Source organism: Macaca thibetana, chromosome 5, assembly GCF_024542745.1.
Source record: "Macaca thibetana thibetana isolate TM-01 chromosome 5, ASM2454274v1, whole genome shotgun sequence".
NCBI classification, from domain to species: domain Eukaryota; kingdom Metazoa; phylum Chordata; class Mammalia; order Primates; family Cercopithecidae; genus Macaca; species Macaca thibetana.
The window spans coordinates 96,328,541-96,354,880 of NC_065582.1; the positions used below are offsets into that span (position 1 = coordinate 96,328,541).

Consider the following 26,340-nt stretch of genomic DNA (forward strand, 5'->3'; position numbering starts at 1 on the left):
AAATAGACAAATTCCTAGAAAGACACAAAGTATCAAACTCACTCATCGATGACGAAAATCTGAATAGATCAAAGCAAGCAAATAATGGAATAATTCAAAATCTTATTGCAAAAAAATCTTCAGAACATACTGCTAACTTCTATCAAACATTTAAAGAAGGGATAATACCAATTTTTCACAAAGCCTTCTAGAAAATAAAAGGGAAAGGCAGACTTCCCAAATTATTTTGAAGTCATTATTAAAATACCAAAGAAATACTAAAACATCGCAAGAACAGAATATCACAGATCAATATACCTCATGAATACAGATTCATGAGTCCTTAACAAAAAAATATTGGCAAACCAAATTCAGTAATATGTAAAAAAGATTTTATTCCATAACCTTTAAAGACTTATCCCAGGAATGCAAATTTGGCTGAACATCTGAAAATCAGTGAATGCAATATACCATCTCAACAGAATAAGGGATAAAAACCACATGATCACTTCAACGAGCAAGTAAAGTGTTTCACAAAATTCAGCATCAATTATGATTAGAAATCCTCAACAAACTATGAGTGTTCGGAAAGTTCCTCAACATGATAAATAGCACCTTTGGAAAATATACAGCTAACATCATATTTAAAACTCATGGCTAAATGCTTTCCACCTAATATTAGAAACAGGAAATTATTTTCACTTTCAAAATTCCATTCACCATTGTTCTGGAGGTTCTAGCCACAGCAACCAGAAAATAAAGAAAGAAAAGGCATCCAGACTTAAAAGGAAGAATTATAAATGCCTTTATTTGAATAACATGATTCTACTTGCAGAAAATCCTGACAGATCCACAAAAAACTTTCACAACAAACAACTGAGTTCCTCAATGTCATAAGTTGCCAGACCAAAATATGAAAAATAGGGTTTATTAGCAAGAAAAAAATCTAACTACAAGTAATGATTCTGTTCATACTATCATAATGAATAAAATCCTAAGATAACCTAAAAGAAGAGCAAGATTTGTACAATGAAAACCAAAATAATCTTTCTGCACAGAAATTAAAGCAGATCTAAATAAGTGGATATGTATTCTAAATTCATAAATTGAAATACTCAATATTGTTAACATGTTAATCATCCCCAAATTGACTTATAGATTCAACAGAATTGTTACCAATTTCCCAGCATGTTATTTTGCAGCAATTGGCAAGCTGACCCTAATATTTATATGGAAACAAAGATAACTCAATAACCAAAAATAAGTTGGTAGAAAGAAAAAAAAAGTTGGAAAACTTACACTTCAAGATTTCAAAACTTGCCATAAAGCTGCAATATGGTACTAGCATAAAGACAGGAATTTAGATCAATGGTAGATGAATATTCTAAAATAGACTCCTATATTCATGGTCAATATACTATCAACAAAAGTGCCAAAATAATTCAAGAGGGGAAAGCATAACCTTCCTAAGAAATAGTTCAGGTTAAATTGGATTTCCCCATGCCAAAATAGTGCCTCATACCACACTCAAACGCAAACATAAAATAATGGATAGACTTACGTAAAAAAGTTAAATATAGACATTTTTTAGAAGACATAAAAAAAATCTTAATGATCTTGGACTATATTCTTAGATACAATATCAAAGTTAAACACAGAAGTTTAAAAAAATAACTGCAACAAAATGTTTAATTTGCATTTTAAAATACCTGCTTAAGAAAATAGGGGGGAAAATGATAGACTAGGAGAAGATATTTGCAAACATATATCTGATTTAAAAAACTCTTATCAAGATTATAAAGGAATACTTCAAAATAAATAAGATTGTCAAAAACCTCAATTAAATATGTATGTATAATTTGAACAAGCACTTCATGAAAGAAAATATACAGATGTCAATAAAAAGATAGTCAATGCCACTAATCATTGGAGAAATACAAAGTAAAACAATAATCAGATACCACTTCACATATTTTGCAAAAGTGGCAAAAATGTGAAGAAATTGGTGGGAATGTGAAATGTTACACAAGCTTTGGAAAACAGCTGTCCAGTTACATAAGAAGGTAAACATTAATTTATCATAAAACTGAGCAATTTCTCCCTAAATATCTACCGTAGCAAATGTTATGACTGAATGTTTGTGTCCCCTCAAAAGTTCGTATGTTGAACACTAACCCTCGGTGTGGATTAATTTGAATATGGGCCTCTAAGGAGATAATTAAGGTTAAATGAGGACATAAGGATGGAGTCCTTATATGATAGAATTAGTGTCTTTCTAAGCAGAGAAATCAGAGGGCTTGAGCACACTCTCTTTTCATGCACACACAAAGCAGAGATCATATGAGTACACATAAAGAGGGTGGCCCTCTGCAACCTAAGTGGAGAGTCCTTAACAGACTTCGACCCAGCTGGCAATTTGAGCTTGGACTTCTCAGACTCCAGAACTGTGAGAAAATAAATTTCTGTTAAGATACCCAGTCTGTTGTATTTTATTATGGCAGCCTAAGCAGGCTAAAACACACAAAGAAATATATACACACACACACACACATGTGTATATATATGTATATACACACACACTATATATATGTGTATATATATGTATACACACACACACACACACACAGACTTTTAAATAAATATTCATTGCAGCACTTTTCCTAACAGAAACTGGAAACAATCTAAGTTTCTTCAATTATTGAATGGAAAAACAAAATGATATATCCCTGTAATAGAACACTATTTATCATCAAAAGAAAAACATCTTGATACATGCTACAACATGGATAAACATCAAAACTCATTGTAAGTTGTCAGACACAAAAGATTTTGTATTGGTACCAGTACCATGCTGTTTTGGTTACTGTAGCCTTGTAGTATAGTTTGAAGTCAGGTAGCGTGATGCCTCCAGCTTTGTTCTTTTGGGTTAGGATTGTCTTGGCAATGCAGGGTCTTTTTTGGTTCCATACGAACTTTAAAGCAGTTTTTTCCAATTCTGCGAAGAAAGTCATTGGTACCTTAATGGGGATGGCACTGAATCTATAAATTACCTTGGGCAGTATGGCCATTTTCACAATATTGATTCTGCTTATCCATGAGCATGGTATGTTCTACCATTTGTTTGTTTCCTCTTTTATTTCACTGAGCGGTGGTTTGTAGTTCTCCTTGAAGAGGTCCTTTACATCCCTTGTAAGTTGGATTCCTACGTATTTTATTCTCTTTGAAGCTATTGTGAATGGGAATTCATTCATGATTTGGCTCTCTGTTTGTCTGTTACTGATGTATAAGAATGTCTGTGATTTTTGCACATTGATTTTGTATCCTGAGACTTTGCTGAAGTTGCTTATCAGCTTAAGGAGATTTTGGGCTGAGACAATGGGGTTTTCTAAATATACAATGATGTCATCTGCAAACAAGGACAATTTGACTTCTTCTTTTCCTAACTGAATACCCTTGATTTCTTTCTTTTGCCTGATTGCCCTAGCCAGAACTTCCAACACTATGTTGAATAGGAGTGGCATCAGAGTGAACAGGCAACCTACAGAATGGGAGAAAAGTTTTGCAATCTACTCATCTGACAAAGGGCTAATATCTAGAACCTATAAAGAACTCAATCATATTTACAAGAAAAAACAAAAACCCATCAAAAAGTGGGCAAAGGATATGAATAGACACTTCTCAAAAGAAGACATTCATACAGCCAACAGACACATGAAAAAATGCTCATCATCACTGGCCATCAGAGAAATGCAAATCAAAACCACAGTGATATACCATCTCACACCAGTTAGAATGGCAATCATTAAAAAATCAGGAAACAACAGGTGCTGGAGAGGATGTGGAGAAATAGGAACACTTTTACACTGCTGGTGGGACTGTAAACTAGTTCAACCACTGTGGAAAACAGTGTGACGATTCCTCAAGGATCTAGAACTAGAAATACCATTTGACCCAGCCATCCCATTACTGGGGATATACCCAAAGGATTATAAGTCATGCTTCTATAAAGACACATGCACACGTATGTTTATTGTGGCACTATTCACAATACCAAAGACTTGGAATCAACCCAAATGTCCATCAGTGACAGACTGGATTAAGAAAATGTGGCACATATACACCATGGAATACCATGCAGCCATAAAAAAGGATGAGTTCGTGTCCTTTGCAGGGATATGGATGCAGCTGGAAACTATCATTCTCAGCAAACTATCGCAAGAACAGAAAACCAAATACTGCATGTTCTCACTCATAGGTAGGAATTGAACAATGAGATCACTGGGACACAGGGTGGGGAACATCACACACTGGGTCCTATTATGGGGAGGGGGGAAGGGGGAAGGATAGCATTAGGAGATATACCTAATGTAAATGATGAGTTAATGGGGGCAGCACACCAACATGGCACATGTATATATACATGTAACAAACCTGCACTTTGTGCACATGTACCCTAGAACTTAAAGTATAATAATAAAAGAAGATTTTGTATTATCTAATTCCATTTAATGAAATGCCCAGAAGAGGCTAATCTATAGAAACAATTCATAGTTGGCTGAAGGTAGTATTGAACTGTCAATTGATTGGGCTTGAGAGCTTGAGGGGTGATGGGAAAGTTCTACAACTGGATTTTAGCGATGGCCATATGACTCTGTAAATTTACTATTAATAGTTTAATTGTACATTTGAATAATATGAACTAAATGATGTCTCAGTACAGCGTGAAGGAAGAGGAAGTGGAAAAGGAGGGCGAAGGGAAAGGAAAAGAAGAAAATGGTAAAAAAAAAAAAAAAAAAAAAAAAAAAAAAAAAAAAAAAAAAAAAAAAAAGAAAAAAGAAAAAACAACAATAAAAAAACAGAAGTGGAGCATCTGGGTTCTCAGAATTGCATATCCTCACTAGGGTGGGCAGAATGATACTTCTGTTTCATGTAGTGAAATATTTATAGAGACAGGTATGATTGTTGTGCTTAGGGTTAAAACTGGAACACTATCACACACATAAAGTGGATCTTAAATAAGGTAGAGGTGCCTTTCTGTCACTCATAGCAGTCCAGCCAGGGCAACTCTTCTCTACAGGAGAATCATGTTCCTCCTATCTTGTTGCTCAGCCATGCCCTACTCCATTGTCCCCATCTGCCTCGTAAAAACTGGGTCCCAGTAACGTAAATATTCCAGGTCATTGAAAGGGGGTGAGTGTCAGTCTAAGGCAAAGAGCTTGTGTTTAAGTTGGAATGACTTGGAAGTTGTCCACACCTCCATTCACATCCCACTGGCCTTCTGTATACGATCAAGGAAAGGTATGAAATGTAGTCTTATTTGGGGGACCATAAACCCAACAAAAACTCTGCTACTGTAGAAGAGGGGAAGGGACTCCTTTGAATAGTTTAACATTGTGGGTGAAAACAGTTTATTAAAATTGTGGTAACAGATAACAGTGATAATCCACATACATTTTCAACAGTAAAGAGATTAAGCCTAATTAACAGCTGCACTGGCTCTCTTTTCAAGATCAGAGTTTCTAAATAAAATCAGATATGCAGATAAACTGCATCTACAGTATATATAATTTCAATTTACAAAATGAATTTTCAAAACAAGGCAGGGTGTGAAAATGTAAGTGACTGCAAGTAGTGGTCAGATAATTGAAGGAGGTATTCTCAAAGACACGATAGTTACATGTTAAATGGAAATAAGGTATTAATGTGGTCACAAGGAGAAAGAAAAATTATAGTGATCTAATATTATGTATAATATATAATACATATTATTTCCAGTAACTGTTGTGCACTGTTTTCCACTGGAGAGCCACATCACTTTTGCCCTTCATCATTCAGGTCTCTGCTCAAAAATCATCTTCTCAAAAAGCTATTTTCCTGACCACTTTATTTTAAATGGCACCCCACCACCATCATCTTTATGCCTAGTATGCTGCTTCATTTTTTTTCATACTAACTCTTCAATCTGGAATTGTCTTTATTATTTTTTGTTTCTTCAACTAGAATATACATTCCCAGAGAGCAAGATACTGTGTTTTACGCTGGTACCATGAATTCGTAGACTAATATGTGGTACATAGACACTCGATAAATATTTGTTGCATCAATTAATGAAAGCTTAACCACATAGTAAGGTTCTCAACAAGACTGAAATAATGTTAAATAACCTCAAGCAGACTGTTATATATTTGGTACCAAATATTGGGGATACACTAAGCCTGTGAGGAAAAACAAGTATTTCAAGCTGTGTGTGAAGAAGGGAAAGTAAGCATGCCAACATCAGTACTTCTCGAAATCCTCTAACACTTTATCTTTACTGCTAATGAAAACTTTATAACTTACTGTACTTTGTATTGTGACTGTTTACATCTATATTAGTGTTATTTATATCTTTTATTTGCTAAACAACAAATTTTTGAAGCCAGAAACCACATTGATGCATCTTGGTATTTAGCACTTACAGTGTTTTGCAAATTAAAAGCTCTTAATATATATTTGGGTCAAAGAATAAATCAATGATTAACAAAGTGGCCAACTGTTACAAATTGAAGAGCATGTTTTATTCAGAGTAAACAAGCCTCAATGGCCACTTGTAATAATCATCAGACCAATAAAAATATTTACGTTAAAACATTAACTATCTCACTTAATGAAAAAAATAGTAACCATAAACTATGCATGTAAAGGAACCACAATACATGATATCAATATTCTTTATCTACTTCTGTCTAACTCAGGAAACAATCCATGTTTTCGTGTAAGAGCACAGCACCATGACACTCTTGAGTTATAGCACAAAATGCCAAATGTGTAGTAAAAATCCTTTGAGAGAATTAGTTAATACACATGCATAGCACTTTTTATATTATAAAACTTGGGTGCTTATCTCTTTCTTTAATGTGAAAAGCAATAACTCCACTGAAGATGTGGAATAATTATTTTAAAATATCACTTGCTCTTAAAACACAGTGCAGGCATTGTGCCTTTGAAGCGGCATCTTTGAACTCAAACCATTTTCATTACTTCTGCTGTATTTTAAAAGACATAATAAGACTTTGGTATATGAAGGTTGATCTCTTTATTAATGTCTTTATTAGTCTTCAGTTTAACTTGCTGAATCATGATTCTTTCTATGCTGAATTGACTATTGCACCACTAGTTTGGGAAAGAGGTGACCCTGAAGTTGCAAATAGGACACAGATCTTGAGAAATGTTACTCTTTCTGTCCTTGCAGCATGATGTTTACATTCTCAATATCTTCCAACCCCTACCTCCCATTTTTCTATCAATCACAAATATTTATTTTTGAATATACCTAATTCATTTGCTTATACTTTTTCTCCTTTCAGAGAAGAAAGCATGGCTTACTACCTTTCCCTTTTTTTTTCCTTTCTCCCTCAACTCACCATCCTTTGCTGTAAGTCACCACGTTTTCTACTGAACTTTATATTTTGTTTCCCCTTCACTGAACTTACACATACTGCCTTGTTATCCTATTGTTTGTGCACACATTTTTCATCTTCATTCGTAGTTTAAAGCTTGGGAAGTGGTAGAGTGCTTCTAAGTTACCTCTACATTCTTCGCTAATTCTCCCTCAGCGTCTTGTGCTGAAATGCTGAACAATGTTGAATTAGTGATGGAATCGAGAACCTTATTATACTGATCACGCCTTGTGAGACCTTTCCTACCCTTCTGCCTGCTGTACTGCCTGGTGTTTGGCCATTTGCTGTTCATTAGCACCTACTTAATGAGTAAGTCTGGGAAATAAAAAGATATAAAATACAAACAGTCCTTTTGTAACTTGTTACTTTCTCCTTATTATTCTAGGTAATAAGTAACAGAAAGTTCCCAAGTAAGAAAAAAACCTTGGCTACGAAAAATGTTCACCAGTAACCTGTGGTTCTTCCCTATCCCCAGGGACTTAATAATGAATATAGTTTACACAATATAACACTCCTACAAAGAACGAAATAAAGGAAAAATACAGAAAAATTGTTATCATAAAAAAGGAATATTCAAAAATTTGTGAATAACTGATTCATCAACTTCCTTAATCAAAGTAGAGGCTTTAAAGAAGATATTTTAAATATATAATGGCAGCATTAACGTTCATAATGTTTATTTCATTTGTTATATTATTTAAAGTAAAAATAGCAATGCTTCCTTGACCCATTTATGCTTAGCATTCCATTGTTGGAACGCTAAGCCTGTGGGAGTTATTTATATCCTGCTGCTCAAGGTCATTACCAAGGTCTGATTGCAAAAATTCAAAAAATCGCAACCAGGTATAAATGAGTAAGTTCAGCCATTCAACTGTACTGTGTATTGGCAATTTGGAAATAAGCTGTGTTTCTGCTCAGACGTAGTGCCTTTTTGAAGGGGTGTTGCCACTCAGTATCTCCAACATCATGTCGACTTTTGCTGAATCATTAAAGTGTCCATTAACATAAAGATTTTAGCTTGTAATGCACAGAAGCTAGAACTCTTTGTGAGGCACTCTTACTGTGCTTTGTAATGTGATACATAGATTGACTTTACAATACAGTCAAAGATAAAACACTTTCTGATTAGATTAGATAAATGTGAGTTAAATAATGATGTTGGTTAAAATTCCAATAGAAAACAATGGCAACTCAAAATAGGATAATTTAGGTAGGGCTTCTTTTTCAATGGGCTAAATTACACAGGTCTGGGTGGAGTTCAGCCAACAAATGGGGAATAGTACAAAAATCCAGAGCCAGTAGCAGTGAAGTGGTACCAGTTCTAGGTCCAACGGATAGAGGAGAAGACAGTGAATTTCAAGAGAAGGTGATATAGAGCAGGTTGCATCAAGAAATACATCGATTTTGTTTAAGGTACACAGTCAGCTTAAGCCAACCACACACAGAAGACAGAAGATAAATGCCTTACCTTCTTTCTTCTTCCTCTCACTGAAACATTCCCGAGCCTCCCAATCAGCAGACTTAAAGAGAAACCAGTGTTCTAGGCACTATTCTAAAGGTTCCAGGTATAATAAGTTAACCTAACCCAGGTGTGGCTCACTTTCTTCATCTGAAACAAGGCTAATAATAGTAACTACCTTATACCTCATAAGTCAGTATAAAGATCAAGAGAAAACGAAGTATTTTTAACAGTTCATTGGATGTGGTCAATTAAGAATAAATGTCTCTTACTATTGGCTTTATCAAATGAGGCTTTTCTGTAGAAGTGTACAGAAAAATATAAATGTAAAAGCCACAAAATGAGGTTCCTTTCTTCTGATTCAATAATATATGTCTGTGAATTACTGTGTTAGAAGAACAGGAAAATTGAGTAAATTTATTTTCAAAAACAAATTTTGGTATTTATTTTAGTTTTCCTGGAAAGAAGAACACTTACAGGAAAAGCCCTTATGTTTCCATAATTAAATTCAAAATCAGAATTATAGCAGGTGAATTTAAAATCTAAAAAGGATCCAGTAAAAAAGTCCCCATGCCGAAATGTCAGTGAGATCTGCAGGAATACCAGATTTTCCTTTGGAATATACACCATGCCCAAGGGGAGTATAAAGAACCAAAGCTGATTTAGGTAAGAAACTCACAAGTAATATAGTTAACAAGCAAGGAATGACTTTGACCATGGAAATAAATATTTGTAAAGCAACAAAATAAAAATTTGAGTGTCCACAAGAACATCTAGTCCCTCAACACAGCAAGCTCATACCTCCAAATTATTTTCCCATATTAAATAGCTTGGAATACTATTCCCTTCATATTTTCATGTCTGTCTACTACTCAACCTGAAATCTTAGCTAAAGGTTTTTTGTTCATTTGTTTTTAGCATCCATCATCCTCATCTTATAAAAAATGAGCCCTTGATTTTAAATCATACACAGTCTACCTGTTATTTTAGTATCATTATTTTATATCACTTGTTTCCACTACAAATAATATTATCAACTTTTCTAGATCTGTTTGTATATTGCCCCAGTAGACTAAAAGCTCCCTGAATACTTGAATTAAATTTGTCTAATTCATCTGTATAAATCCCAATTTAGTGTACAGTCAGTGAATAAAAATATCCTACAAATAAGTGAACAATTACAATTCTCATTTTTGAAAGAATAATAAATTGATCTTGGAAATTCCTAGTTTCCGTCATTTGACCTCCCCTTCCCATATTTAAGCGTTAAGCAGCTTCCAAAGAAAGAAAATGTGCACTGGTGTATTCGTCCATTTTCATACTTCTATAAAGAACTGCCTGAGACCAGATAATGTATAAAGGAAAGAGATTTAATAGACTCACAGTTCAGCATGGCTGGGAAGGCTTCAGGAAACTTACAATCATAGCAGAAGGTGGAGGGGAAGCAAGGCACCTTCTTCACAAGGTAGCAGGAAGGAGAAATGCTGAGCAAAGGAGAAAGACCCCCTTATAACACCATCAGATCTTGTGAGAACTCACGCACTATCAGGAGAACAGTATGGAGGAAACTGCCCGCGTGATTCAATTACCTCCACTTGGTCTTTTCCTTCACAGGTGGGGAATATGGAGATTACGAAGATTAAAATTCAAAATGAGAGTTGGGTGGAAACACGAAGCCTAAACATATCAACTGGTGACTGTGCTCACATGGATCCCTAGCATGAATTTCAGGTAAGCTGAAGGACAGTGGTTTGACATAAAGTCTGCCCATTTCCATTTTGTCAGACATAATATATAGGACTAAAAAATTATTTTAAGTTCTGAGATACATGTGTGGGAAATACAGGTTTGTTACATAGGTAAAAGTTTGCCATGGTGGTTTGCTGTACCTGTCAACCTATCACCTAGGTATTAAGCCCCACATGCATTAGTTATTTATCCTGATGCTCTCCCTCCCCATAACGCCCAAAAGGTCTTAGTGTGTGTTGTTCCCCTCCCTGTGTCCAAGTGTTCTCATTGTTCAGCTCCCACTTATAAGTGAGAACAGTTGGTGTTTCATTCTCTGTTCCTGTGTTAGTTTGCTGAGGAAAATGGCTTCCAGCTTCATCCATGTCCCTGCAAATGACAGAATCTCATTCCTTTTTATGGCTGCATAATATTCCATCATGTATCTATACCACATTTTCTTTTTCCAGTTTATCATTGATGGGCATTTGGATTGATTCTATGTCTTTGCTATTGTGAATACTGCTGCAATGAACAAATGCATGCAAGTATTCTTATAATACAATGATTTATATTCCTTTGGGTATATATCCAGTAATGAGATTGCTGGGTTAAATGGTATTTCTGGTTTTAGGTCTTTGAGGAATTGCCACACTATCTTCCACAATTGTTAAACTGATTTGCATTCCCACCAACAGTGTAAAAGTATCCCTCTTCCTCCAGTCACACCAGCATCTGCTGTTTCTTAATACGTTAATAATCTCCATTCTGACTGGCGTGAGATAGTATCTCATTGTTGTTTTGATTTGCATTTCTCTAATGATCAGTGATGTTGAGCTTTTTTTCATGTTTCTTGGCCACATAAATGTCTTTTTTTTTTTTTTTTTTTTTTTTTTGAGAAGTGTCTGCTCATGCCATTTGTCCACTTTTTAATGTAGTTGTTTTTCTTTTCTAAATGTGTTTAAGTTCCTTGTAGATTCTGGATATTAGACCTTTCTCAGGTGGATAGATTGCGATCATTTTCTCCCATTCTTTAGGTTGTTTATTCTTTCTGATAATAGTTTATTTTGCTGTGCAGAAGCTCTTTAAATTATATTTATTTGTCAAATTTTGCTTTCGTTGCAATTGCTTTGGGCATTTTCGTCATGAAATCTTTTCCCCTTCCTATGTCCTGAATGGTATTGCCTAGATTTTCTTCTAGGGTTTGTATCACTTGGGGTTATACATTTAAATCCTTAATCCATCTTGAGTTAATTTTTGTATAAGGTGTAAGGAAGGGGTCCAGTTTCAGTTTTCTATGTATGGCTGGCCAGTTTTCCTAGCACTATTTATTAAATAGGGAATCCTTTCCCCATTGCTTGTTTGTGTCAGGGTTGTTTAAGATCAAATGGTTGTAGATGTGCAGTCTTATTTCTGAGATCTCTATTCTGTTCCATTGGTCTATGTATGTGTTTTGTATCAGTATCATGCTGTTTTGGTTACTGTAGCCTGAAGTATAGTTTGAAGTCAGGTAGTGTGATGGCTCAACTTTGTTCTTTTTGCTTAGGATTGAATTGGCTGTTCAGACTCTTTTTTTTTTTTTTTTTTTTTTTTTTGGTTCTATATGAATTTTAAAGTAGTTTTTCTAATTCTGTGAAGAATGTCATTGGTAGTTTAATGGGAATAGCATTGAATCTGTACATCGCTTTGAGCAGTATGGCCATTTTCATAATATTGATCATTCCTATCCGTTTGCATGGAATGTTTTTCCATTTATTTGTGTCCTCTCTGATTTCCTTGATCAGTGGTGTGTAGTTCTCCTTGAAGAGGTCCTTCACTTCTCTTGCTAGCTGTATTCCTAGGTATTTTATTCATTTTGTAGCAATTGTGAATTGGAGTTCATTTATTATTTGACTGTTTGTCTATTGTTTGTGTATAGAAATGCTTGTTATATTTGCACATTGATTTTGTATCTTGAGACATTGTTGAAGTTGCTTATTAGCTTAAGAAGCTTTTGAACTGAGATGATGAGGGTTTTCTAGTTAGAAGATCATGTCATCTGCAATCAGAGACAGTCTGACTTCCTCTCTTCCTATTTGAATACGCTTTATTTCTTTCTCTTGCCTGACTACCCTGGCCAGAACTTCCAACATTATGTTGAATAGGCGTCGTGAGACAGGGCACCCTTGTTTCATGCGAGTTTTCAAGTTGAATGCTTCCAGGTTTTGCCAATCCAGTATGATATCGGCTGTGGGTTTGTCATAAACAGCTCTTAATATTTTGAGGTATATTCCACCAATATCTAGTTTATTGAGAGTTTTTAACATGAAGGAATGTTCAATTTTATCAAATTCCTTTTCAGCATCTATTGAGATAATCATGTGGATTTTGTCTTTAGTTCTGTTTATGTAATGAATTATGTTTATTGATTTGTGTATGCTAAAACAGCTTTGCATCCCAGGGATGACACCTACTTATACATTGTAGATAAGCTTTCTGATGTGTTGCTGAATCTGGTTTCCCAGTATTTTATTGAGGCTTTTTACATTTATGTTCATCAGGGATACTGGCCTGAAGCTTTTTCTTTTCTTTTTTTTTTTTTTAATCTCTGGCAAGTTTTGGTATCACGATGATGCTGGCCTCATAAAATGAGTTAGGGTGAAGTTCCTCCTTTTCAAGTGTTTGGAATAGTTTCAGAAGAAATGGTATCAGCTTTTCTTTGTACCTCTGGTAGAATTCAGCTGTAAATCTGTCTGGCCCTGGGCTTTTTTTCGTTGGTAGGCTATTTATGACTGCCTCAATTTCAGAACTTGTTATTGGGCTGTTCAAGAATTCAACTTCTTCCTGGTTCAGTCTTACAAGGGTGTCTGTGTCCAGGAATTTATCCATTTCTTCCACATTTTCTAGTTTATTTGCAATGAAGTGTTTATAGTATTCTCTGATGGTCATTTCTGTGGGGTCAGTGGTAGTATTTTTTTTATGATTTTTTCTTTGTGTCTTTTTGATTCTTCTCTTTTCTTTATTATTCCAGCTAGTGGTCTACATTTTTAACTAAATAATAATAAATCCTGGATTTATTTTTGAAATGTTTTTCATGTCTCTATCTCCAGTTCCTCTCTGATCTTGGTTATTTCTTGTTTTATGTTAGCTTTGGGGTTTGTTTGCTCTTGGTTTTCTGTTTCTCTTAGTTGTGATGTTCGGATGTCAATTTGACACCTTTCTAGCTGTTTGATGTGGGCCTTTAGTGTTATAAATCTCCCTCTTGACACTGCTTTAGCTGTGTCCCAGAGAATCCGGTATGTTGTCTCTTTGTTCTCACTAGTTTCAAAGAACTTCTCGATTTCTGCCTTGATTTCATTATTTATCCAAAAGTCATTCAGGAGCAGGTTGTTCAATTTCCATTTAGTTATATGGTTTTGAGTGAATTTCTTAATCTTGAGTTTGAATATGATTTCACTGTGGTCTGAGATATTGTTTGTTATGATTTCAGCTATTTTGCATTTGCTAAGGAGTATGTTACTTCTAATTATGTGATTGATTTTCAGGTAAGTACCATGCTATGCTAAGAATGTATATTCTGTTATCTGTGGGTGGAGAGTTCTATTGATATCTGTGAGGTCCACTTGATCTGTGGCAGATCGTGTCTAGACTGCCTCTTTAGGCTGGACCCTGACTGATTCCTCCTCACTGGATGGGGCCTACCTGCAGGAATTTCAGCAACTTCAGGCAGGTGTGTAGGGACAGAGTTCTGATCTCACTGGGGTTGAGCCCTTTGCAGGAGGGATGACTGCAGTCTCCACGGATCAATAGACTTAGTCTTTCTTCCTTGTGGCTCTGAGGAATCTAGGCAGTCCAGATGTATGGGAGTCCCCCATCACAGTGCAGTTCCTCTACCAAGGGGCAGTCAGAGTGCTTTGTTAAGAGGTCCTGGATCTTATGCCTCCTGACTGGGTGAGACTCTCCAACAGGGGTCACCAGATACCTTTTACAGGAGCCTTCCTGCTAGCATCAGGTCGGTTTCCCTCTGGGATGGTCATCCGGGGGGAAGGAGCAGGCAGCCATCTTTGCTGTTCTGCAGCCTCCACTGATGACACCTCCAGGTGTGGGAGGGACCCAAGTGAATAGGGTCTGAAGTAGATCCCCAGCAAACCACAGCAGCCCTACAGAAGAGGGGCCTGACTTTAAAAGAAAAATCAACAACAGAAAGCAGCAACAACAACAGCATCAACAAAAATGTCCCCACAGTCAGTCATCAGTTCAGTCTTTTTACATACTCCCATAGTTCTTGGAGTTAATACAGAGATAAAACTTTGAACTGTGCAACACAATTCTAAACACTAAAGCTTATTGAACAAATAAATATAACAGAATAAAAGCAGGATTTGTGAGCATGTAGAATGAGGCTAATATGACAACTTCTTGTGCTTTGACCTGTAAGAATGTGACCTTTTCTCTTTTGTGTATTTATTTTTAATCCTCTAGTTACCTTCTCTCACCTGAGCCCTCTATACCTTGCTCAGTTTTAATAATATGGATGAGTACATGAGACCACTTTGGAACTTTCTGTTTGTGTAAGTATACATTCAAAAATACAAAAATATTTCTTAGCATTCAAAGCTAATACTATTCAAGAATATTCTCTATACTAAGATTGTTTCTGACTTTGATTTGTGACTGCTTCCCCACCTACACCCGCCCCTAAAATACATTCTGAGAAATATATATATATGTGTGTGTGTGTGTGTGTGTGTGTATATATGTATGTATATATATAAATGAAGTCTTGTCCTGTCGTCCAGGCTGGAGTTCAGTGGCACCATCTCAGCTCGCTGCAACCTCCACCTCCCAGGTTCAAGCAACTCTCCTGATTGAGTCTCCTGAGTCGCTGAAACTACAGGCATAGGGCAACAGGCCCGGCTAATTTTAGATAGAGACGGGGTTTCACCGTGTTGGCTAGGATGGTCTTGATCTCTTGATGTCGTGATCTGTCCGCTTTGGCCTCCCAAAGTGCTGGGATTACAGGTGTGAGTCACAGGGCAGGGTCTGGAATATATATATTTTTATATATAGTAGACATTTCAATGTATCTTTATGTTTGAAATATAGCTTAAGAAATGGACTTCACCAATCTAACTATCATATCACGTTTGTCTATCAAAGACCAAAAAGTAAATCTGTTTTGAAGTGAGGCATAAATTCTTAAGAAAATAACGTGATTATCATGTGTTTTTGAAGAATAGTACAAGAAGTTCAAAAAAACAAATGACCAAATTTTTAAAGTTAATATTTGCCTATGTATAATTGCAATGAAATGTGCAAAACATAGAAAGATAACCTTTTAAACAATCATGTCAGATATAAAATTACCAGAGATGATGCATCTTTCAAAGCATAAAGCTTTCCTCGAATTAATTTCTATATTCGACCTTCACATATATCACTCTCCTACAACATTATGTTGCTCCACAGCTGAATTCCATTTAGCTATGACTCAGTGCCTTATTTACTTCACTGATTGTATTAAGCCTACACAAATCATCAGAAAGCTTTAATTTGGCCTCCACAGGCTTTCTCTGCTTCCCAGAAATGGTAACAAGGTATTTTAAATCCTCCCAACCCTAAGTACACATGTTGCAACATCACTACTATTTGCCAAATAAATTACACTACATGTATAATTCTCATCTTCCTGTGCTGACTAGCAGAACCAGCCCAAGGAAAGAGAGAGAGAGAGAGAAGAGAGAGAGAGAGAGAGAGAGAGAGAGAGAGAGAGAGAGAGAGGGAGAGAGAGAGAAAGAGAAGCAAAAGCATTTAATTCTATGTTTTTAAAACCACAGCATTCAAAATCTTGATAAGGAAAGTCCCATATGGGCAAAAATATGTCGCTGACTAGGCAGGTAATAAGGTTAGACTCAGAGGTATCCATGGGAACCACTAATAAAACTACTAGAATATGTTCGGGAAGGAAATACTGGAAAGGGGTGAAAACTTACTGAGGGACACATGCAATGGTACTAAATCATCACATACAGCACTGTCATTAAAATTGTAATTAGATTAGTGGAAGAACTTATCTACCATAATTATAATCCCATATAATCATTACACAATAATAACATAATCATATTAATGCCATGGAGTATATATTTATCCTCATTGTACTGTGAAGAAACTGAGGCTCAGAAATAGGTGTGAGGGCACACAGATAATAAGATGTAGAGTGGAATTCATACATAAAGGCAGGTATCTAATTCCATGGCTCATGAACTTAATATCTATGTTTTTCCCTGCAAGGTAAATGATGCCAATCTTAAGATTTACATACCAAACTAAATGTAGACATTTTGAGAGTCTGCAGTATAATATGGAGAATCAAGGATTAAAAAGGGGCTAAATAAACTGTTTTAAAATAGCACTATAATGGGAGAGCATAAAGAAGAGAGGTACACATAGGTCAGGACCTAACACAAGGTTACAGAATAAAAGCCAAATTAACCAGGACAGCCAATGGAGAGCACAACAGTGTGCAGAGTAGTTGGCACAAGGCTAAATGTTCACAGTCACCCAAAAGGTACTGGCTGATTCATTTTCTTTTTTTTCCCCCAAATATGCAATTTCCTATTGCACGTTGGCTTATTGCGTGTTCCTTTTAAAAGAGAGCTTTTCTGTAATAATTCTTTTGAAAATTACAAGATAACAAAGTATTGCATGAGTCCCAAAAGACTTCATAATTTGATTCCCATAAACCTCATTACACTTGTCATGGACAACAAAAAATAGGTGTTAAATGTGAAAGTAATTGTCAGCTTGCTATTTCTTGTCAAATTAACCAAGTAAACTGGATTATATAAAAGTTGGGTGTAGAAAATTGTGATAACAGATTGAAAATTCCAAATACACTGAAGTCATCATTGGTTTGTCAACATGAACTTAAACTACTTTATGACTACGTACTGATCTCTCGTTACAACTGTAGAGTGTAGGTAAATGTGGTTTTTAATCAAATAAACCAGACATTCAGAGTTACTTTAAGATACATAGTGATTCCTCTAATGAGTTAGTATCATAAAAGACTGATTAAAAGTGAATTATGTTACCATATCCATACACCATACATATAGTCATAGAAGAATACAAGAAAGTGATGTGCTATTATTAGGAGAAAAGAATTGGTAGCAGAAAGAACACAGACAACAAAAGAACAAATCTTTACTTCCTTTAAACACAGCTTTCATAGAATGCTGCTAAAGGCTCTTCCAAATAAAACAAAATCCAGAGCAGCACAAATTGCTAAAATATATATTTTATGAGGTAACTCACACAGCAGATCACAACTGTAGATAGTGAGGTAAAAGTCTTCGAAGCACAAAGGCTATAAAATTGTGATGTAGAGATCTGTAAATATCTGAATTTCAATCTATTCACTGTAGTAGAGACCTGTTGACTTCAAGAGTATGATATCGAATGAGATAAGGGAAAGACTCACACATACAGCAGTAAAACAACAAATAACAGGAAAAAAGATTAGACTATGCAGTTTGTATCTTCATTAATGTTTTGTTTAAAAGTAAAGTAATAAACTTTTTTAAGAAAGAAAATACCTCACTTTCCTGAAAAGTATATTTTTAAAATTAGACTATTTTGTTCCTTTCTATTAATACAATTAAACCCCAAGTTAAATGCACAGGGGAACAGCATGCTTTTTCATGGTTAAAAATCCACAGCTTTCCTCAAATACATTTTTATTCCTGGAGTTACATGCTGTGTTCTTTTTTTGTTGTTGTTATCTTACATTGTAGCTGGCTCAATCTTGGAAGTACTAGGCATTTAATAAGTACTTGAATAAATTAATTTGACTGAGTAGTCTCAAAATTAGGAGATATATATATATATATATTTTTTTTTTTAATTGCTCTTAATGGTAAAATCTGTAATGGAAAAGGTTTTGTGAGCTTTTTTTTTTTTTTTTTTTTTTAATGCATGTTGGTGTTGTCTCTAACAAGCATAGAATTATTTATACTTTAATATTACATTGATGATGGACACTAAAGAGCACACATTAGATAGATTCTAATTCCAGACCTTGTGGACCAGTCTTTAGAATGTGACAGGCAAAGAGAAAAAGTAATACAGGTTTTGGCAGGAGATTGCTGGAGAAAGGACCAAGCTAAGTATCTTCACTCATAGAGGAAAACACGTGGTTTAGTCACTGAATAGAGACATCCAGTATCCCTCCTGATGTGCAGATGTTTGGAGATGGCCGTTCCACAGCATGATTTGTTCCTTCTACCAATTCACACATGTAGATGGTCCAGAGTTAACCAGAGCACTGGGATGGACACTGGGACTCAAAGCACAATCTTGACTTTGATGTGGGAAGGAAAGTAGGAATGAAAACAATGAATAAATGAACAAATGAATGAATGAAAATGAATAAATAGAATCAGACCTACATGATTTCCTAGTTTTGTTTCTCAGCTCCCACAGACAACAATTCTCAAGTTTAGTTTATTGTCAGACAATTCAGAAAATAACCTGGAATTGAAGTTATCAAAATTGGTCCAGGAAACACAGGCTTTTGGGGAAAACAAACTGTAGTATTATGCTAGGAAGGTTGCAGAATCCAGTGTAAGAAGTTTGAAATTAGCAGATTTTTCTCACAGTAAAATGCCATATTAAAGCAGCAGGCATATAAATGAAATATAAGTGAGACTTATCCCTGAGAAAATGTGTCAAATATCGCAACCACATAAATCATTCTATTTACATCTTCTTTGGACTAGACTATTTAGATTTAATCAATGACACCTGAAATATTCACCATGGCTGGTAATGTGTTTTGGAGATGTTCTTTTTCATAATTATATTTCCTTACACTTTTTCTGATTGTGCTAATTTCCTATCAATTTACACACATGAAATAAATATTTATGTATTTTTATAACTATAAAAGAAATGAGATGGGTAACATAAACCAAAAATGAATGCAGTTTTATTGTTTTATAAGCATAATCATATACAGGTAATTATTTTAGAAGATATATGAGGCAGATCCAATTGAAATCATTTTATTAAAGTAAAATGTTTACCTTTTAAAAGAGCAGTGTGTAAACAACACTGGTATTGAAGTAGTCTTAAGGTTGACCAGACTGAAACTTGCAAGATGATCTCTCTTAACTACAACTGGTTTTTCTATATTAAAAATACCATTGATTTTGTGTTCATATTTCCAGCATCACAACAGTTTAACTTTAATGAATCCCATTACTGCATATTACAATAAAAGTTTGTTTCTTTGAATTGTACTTTGATATGTTGATTCATATTTTTATATTTCAAAAAGCATTGGACATTTTTTCAAAAACCTTGTGTTTTTGAATTTTAATGATGTTGTTTATAATGTTTTGAAATACACAAAAAAGTATTATAGTTTAATATGTTTTCTTTCAAATAGATTAATTTGTGACATTATAGTATAATTCTGCCCTTATATGCACTATGCAGCTTATTTTTAGGTATTTTTCTAACAAGAGAAATTATTTCAAAATTGTTTATCTGAATCTTGCCATTAAATATCAAAGAATGATGCTTCACTTCCTTCTTAATACATCAAATACATGTGAGAATTATATATGGATTCATACTTCATTCACCTTTTGACTTCAGGATTTCTACAAATATACCACCCTTACATTTCCTGACTTTGTTTTCTTATAAATGTCCACCTTTCATGGCCCATCTTATGTTCATCTCAGCTAAGAGCTAACAGCAATAAGTACTGTTTTCAGAAATGACAGCAGTGTTTTTCACACCAGACATTTGTACATTTATGCTAAATGTCATACATAGATTCCACAGAAGAAAAAATCTGTAAGAGAAAACAAAAAGAGTAACCTATGAATAAAAAGAGTAACCTATGAATAGCTACTTTGGTTCAGGTTAAGGGAATCAGCACAAGACCCTTTGGATTCTAGTGGTAGTAATGAGTGCTGTGGGTTGTGGTGATTAGTTGAGTGAGGTGGCAGAACAAACAATGGATACCCTATATTTATTTAATCTATTTTAAAGTCAGACACAGAAAAACTAGGAGGCAATTTCGGCAACATGAAACCTTCTCTAAAGGGACACTAAATAATCATCATTTCTATAAGGTTCTAATTCTAGAACTGTGTTCTCAAGGTTTATAAAACCACAGAGATGAAAGCTACCTTAAAAATACATTATATTCAGATTCCTTCATTTTTTACAGACGAGGAAAACCAAGGCCAAAAGAACAAGATTGATTTAGATAATGTAACTGGTCTTTATCACCTAGATTGAAATTTTCCTACTATTCCATAATTGAACATAAATAATAAACAGCAAATAAATATCAAAACATAAGTCTGCTACTTTTTTGAGTCCTTACAGTACTTACTGAAGTCCTATAACACATTGTGCTATCTCGTGTGTGTGTGTATATATATGCATGGGTGGTTATAGTTATTAGATATAGCAAGAAAAATACTGGACTAGTGATGTAAAGGAGGTCTTGGTTTAGTTCTTTTTCTGCTACACACATGCCTCGTAACCCTAGAAGAACTAGGGAGAATTACTTAACCTCTCTGGGTCTCAATTATTTCATCTAAATTGTGAAAATATTCAACCAGATTTGTATAATTTTCCACCGCTATAATTCTCAAGATTTTTAAAAATAACCCATATACTTTATTTATTTATTTATTTATTTATTTAATGGAGAACACTGCATCCTAGATACCAAAATAGCCTATCCAAATGAAAAAAATATATTGTCAAGGAAACCTCCTGAGTTAAGGTTTGAAAATGTATTTGCCCTTGGTTAATATACTGCAGCTCAGTACACAAAAGATGCAAAATGGCTTATCAACGAATACATTCATGAGAAAGGAAAAAAGAATAATCTCAAAATAGGTAATTTATTTCCAGATAACTTTTGTGAAAACAGAATTTTTTTCTATTATTCATTTATTTCAAAGATCTGAAATCGATGTTACCAAATACTGACAAAATTAAGAGATGCAGTCATTCATCTCCAGAGAATGGAATGTTAAGCCCATGTTATAACTGAGGTATCTGTCTAGAAACTCATTTTCTAAAGGATTAATTGCTATCCAAAAATGTACTATAGCCAGTTACAAAGGAAGATTTCAAAAATACCAATACTCTTTATTACTGTTTATGGGTTATATACACTGTCACTGAATTCCTATCTCTTATTAAGTGAAGACAGTAGAAAGATACAATGAACAGAAATTTTGATTTTTAAAATAAAAAGTCAGCTCTTAAATGTGGCTGATTAGAGGAAATTCTAGCAATAAAATAAGTTGAGGATTTCAGGCTATTAGATTTTACTTATCTAATCTCTAAGTGATCCCTATTATCATTTGTCATTATTACTAAATATCTATATGTTTGATGATGCTATTTGTTCAAGGATTGACTTTCAAATTTGAATAAACAGAGCGATCAAAACCGTGAGTTTTTCTCTAAGTTCATTAGGGATGCTAATATGGAAGCAATCACTTATAATTGTATCATTGAATCTTTTGTCCTTTAGATTGTAAAAAATGAAAACAATCAAGGTGATGTTAGTCCCTCTCATTATAAGTTTGCATAGTATTGCAGTAAACACGTGAAAGTTGGCTATCTTCAATGGCACAGTCGAGGTTTTCTACTAAATTACTTCCTCAAAACATTGAAGAAAACAGTGCTTCTGAATGGGTTATTTGTTCTCTTTCAATAGAATATTTTCTCTTATTTTTTCAAGCCACCATTTTACAAAAAAAAAAAAAAAAAAAAAAAAAAAAAAAAAAAAAAAAAAAACCTCTATAAATAATTATTTTTACTTCTAACATTAACTGAAACCCTTCTTGATATTGAATAGGGAAACAAATTATCTTTAAAGCTTCCTGGAACTCATTTCAGGTTTATTACCCAAAGCTGACCATCAAAATAACTGGTGGAGAACACCCTGTTAGTATCAGAAACCATCAGGCAAACTGCCCAGCTCTTTCATTTTTCTTGACAAATACCTAGTGGTCTCTATCTGGGAACTTTATTACCTCTTTCAATTTGCTTTCAGTGCCATCACGTCACTATTGCAAGGTAGTTTTGTTTCAGAATTTAGCTGGCAGCAGAATAATTAAAGAGAGCAATGTGAAAACAAAACAAAACAAACGGTATAGTATTTAAAAAACTGTCATTACTTTTCAAATTGTAGTCTTTAATAAAGGTGTGAGGGACTTTTTTTTCTGACCTTATAATTCAGGTTTCTCACCATTGTGTTGTCTTCATTTCACTTTTTTCTTACTACTTTTTTAGTCAAGGTCAATTTTTTTAAAAGCGTGGGTAGCTTAGCATGTCTTTGAAGTTAATTCACAATTATTAATATGTAGTTACTCAGAAGATAAAGAAAGAAATCAGTCCTCACATTTTACCTGCTCACATTCTGGTCCTTATAAATAAGAGTTGAGAAAGAAAAGTAATACAGATTTCTGAAAAATGAATGACATATATTTCCTATTGAATATATCTTTAAAATTATTTGGTATCTTCTTCAAACTCGATTTTATTATTTTCCAGATCCTTCTATTATTTCTAATATTAATTTATACTGCTTTTAAATATTTCCACAGAAAATTTATTAACATTTCCAATATTTAAATCCCTGTATTGTCAGGATGATTCTGATTTTGAAATATAAATATCTGAATATTTATTTCAATCTGACTTTTTGCATTAATGTTTACTTATTAAAAATTAAAATCTCATTGTATTATTACAAGCATTGTTATCCTATTGTTTGTAAAGCCAGTTTTTACTGAAAACAGTTCTATTCGTTTTTATAAAAATGATTTTTTACTCCATTCCATTAACAACAAGGAAAAAACTTTTAGACCACCAATCACACATCTATTTTCTAACTAACACAAATAAGTTTCAAAAGTAGCCAGTGTTATTGATTGAAAATATATTTCAATAAAGGTTACCCGCACATCAAGCAGATAAAACAGTAAATGAAAAGTACACGTTTTCAGACACTTATTTTCCTTACTCTTTCAATGTTTGCATTACGAAAAAAAAAATTCTGCTCAACTTTGTTACAGTTAATATGGTATCTGCCTTTTCTTCTGCCAAATCCTATTTAAATTTTTAATGAGGCAAATGTTTTATTTGACTAAATTAATTTTGCATTCATTATCTTCTGTTTAAATACATTATCACAATAAAAAATAAGGTAGACTAGTTTCTTAGTTTAGGCTGCTATATCAAAATACCTCAGGTTAAGTAATTTATAATAACAGAAATGTATTGCTCACAGTTCTGGAGACCAGCAAATCCAAGATCAAAGGCCCAGCAGATTAGGTGTCTTGTGAGAGCTCTTCTTCTACTTCAGAGATGGTGCCTTCTTGCTGAGTCCTCGAATGGCAGAAGGGGCAGGCAAGCTCCCTTGGGCCTGTTTTATAAGGGCACTAATTCTATCCACGAGGACAGAGCCCTCATGACCTAATCATCTTCTGAAGGCCCCACCTCTTAATACCACCAGAATGGGAATTTGGTTTCAACCTATGCAGTGGGGTAGGAGGGAACACAAACGTTCAGACCTTCCCAATTAGCAACAAATAGTCTCATGTAAAATGAGTGCTTTCTGGATCAAGAGGCTAAATGTTTAATTAAATTAATAGAATCAAACAGAAAATTCCATTTGTCTGGGATCTTTCAATCAAAATCTTCATTAATAGGAGTGATGATTCCAATATATTAACAATAATTGGTATTTGTATTACTTTGTACCAATGAAAAATTTTAATTTACTCAGGTTTACAGAGGAAAAGGAGAAAAGTGCTTTAATATTTGGTGCCTCATAGAGAGTAAAAATTTATAGCATAGGTCAGTATGTTAGAGTCCTAATGCAAAATCTTTGATTTGTATGTAGTGTCCAAAGGTTTTTCTTGCAGCAGTTCATTTGTCATGAGTACACCTGATATGTCATCCCAAGTTGTAACAATACCCAAGGTGGCAGTTATCTCAGAGAAGTCCAAAATAAACATTCTGTTACAAAATACTACTTAAAAAACAAGTTTCATTTACACTGAAGTCATAAAAATGTTGCAAAGTTTTTACATGTAAATATTTGTTCATTTTCATATTATATTTCAATTAATATAATAACTTCCCACATTCTACACTTTCAAAACTGGAATATAAGATTGACATCTACAACACAGTGATCTCCAAGGAAAATAATGCCCTACTGTCAGCAAAGATACAAAAATGATATCCGTGTTTAATAAGTTTCATCAAAGATAATTTCATTGCCATTTGAACTGAACTAAAAAACCAAAATAAATACTGATGACCTTACCTTCTTGAACTGCTTGAAAAGGGTTGTTGCCATCAACAAACGTCACTGAAAATGTGATTTTCTCAGTCTGTAAGATCTCCTCATTCTGGTTAAGGTCACCAACTGCTGTGCGAAACACCTCATCATCCTTTTTGGCAGATTCATCAAAAATTGCTCCTAGAAAGAAGTGAGTTTTGCCATTAAATAATAACATAAATATTCTGTCATGCCCTCTGGAAATATGACATGGAAACTTATGTATTTAAAAAACATATACATTCACTTAAAGCATGCACTTTACTTATTAATGAAACACATTATACTGGAATCAGTATAATAGCTGAGAAGGAATATAATTACTTCTTCGAAATGGAATGATAAAGAGTACCTCAAAGTGTTATTGCAGGGAGATCATGGGGAAGAAAATGTAATAAGTATCAAAAGCTTCTACATGACAAAGTATCCAATACATTGGATGTCTTATATCATGAAACCTTTAAGGAATTCATAGCTGGAAGATTTCTTTTCTGAATAAAAGGAAATAAGCTCAGAAAACTTCCTGAGGTCAATTCATAGAACATATAGGAATCAAACCATTCTGGTGATCTTAATTTATTTTTCATGTCCTTCCTTTCTTCCCTTCGCCCTCCTTTTTTTTTGAACACGGGTATCATTATCTTTTATAGTAGTAAAGTCAATAATATTTATAGAAAATGTAAAGACATTCAAATCTCTGTGCAGAGGTAATGGAGAAATATTTCTCAAGGAACTAATGTAAGTCCTAATTATAGCATTTTTTATCCATGTGTAACTATGATGATGATAAACACTGTGCTAAATTTTATTGAGTATTTGGTTGGTAATGGCATATTTGGTAAACACATTGATTCTAAGGGCAAACTGATTTTAAATACTGACTCTGTCACTTGTTAAGTATGCGACCTTGACCAACATGCTCAAATTCTAAACCTCACATTTGTCTAACCTCACATTGTATGTATTAAACACATTGGTCTAAACCTCACAATGTGTGTATTAAATGATAATATACAGTGTGTATTATTATATACACAGTGTGTATTATAAAGCCAGTGTGAAGCTGGCTTTATCTTTTCACTGCTCTTTTTATCTGGTTGGTTGCTTGGTTTATTTTGAGATGGAGTCTTGCTCTGTCACCTAGGCTACAGTGCAATGGCGCGATCTCAGCTTACTGCAAACCTCCGCCTCTTGGGTTCAAGCCTTTCTCCTGCCTCAGCTTCCTGAGTAGCTGGGATTATAGGTGCACACCACCACACTCGGCTAATTTCTTTTTGTATTTTTAGTAGAGACGGGATTTCACCATTTTGGCCACGCTGGTCTCGCGTTCCTGACCTCAGGTGATCCACCCGCCTCAG

At 34.3% G+C, this 26,340-nt stretch overlaps 1 protein-coding gene and 1 long non-coding RNA gene across 5 annotated transcripts in view; one reads left to right on the forward strand and one right to left on the reverse strand.

Moving 5' to 3' along the window:
* The window catches only part of GRID2 (glutamate ionotropic receptor delta type subunit 2), a 1,531,999-nt gene that overhangs the window by 1,218,145 nt on the left and 287,514 nt on the right, over positions 1-26,340 (reverse strand). For all 4 annotated transcript variants that reach the window (XM_050790431.1, XM_050790433.1, XM_050790430.1 and 1 more), the window contains exon 2: positions 24,968-25,123. In XM_050790431.1, the coding sequence (XP_050646388.1) occupies positions 24,968-25,123 (156 nt within the window). The remainder of the gene's footprint in view (positions 1-24,967; positions 25,124-26,340) is intronic.
* Positions 1-26,340, forward strand: part of LOC126954726 (uncharacterized) — a 560,097-nt gene that overhangs the window by 311,422 nt on the left and 222,335 nt on the right. The window lies entirely within an intron of this gene.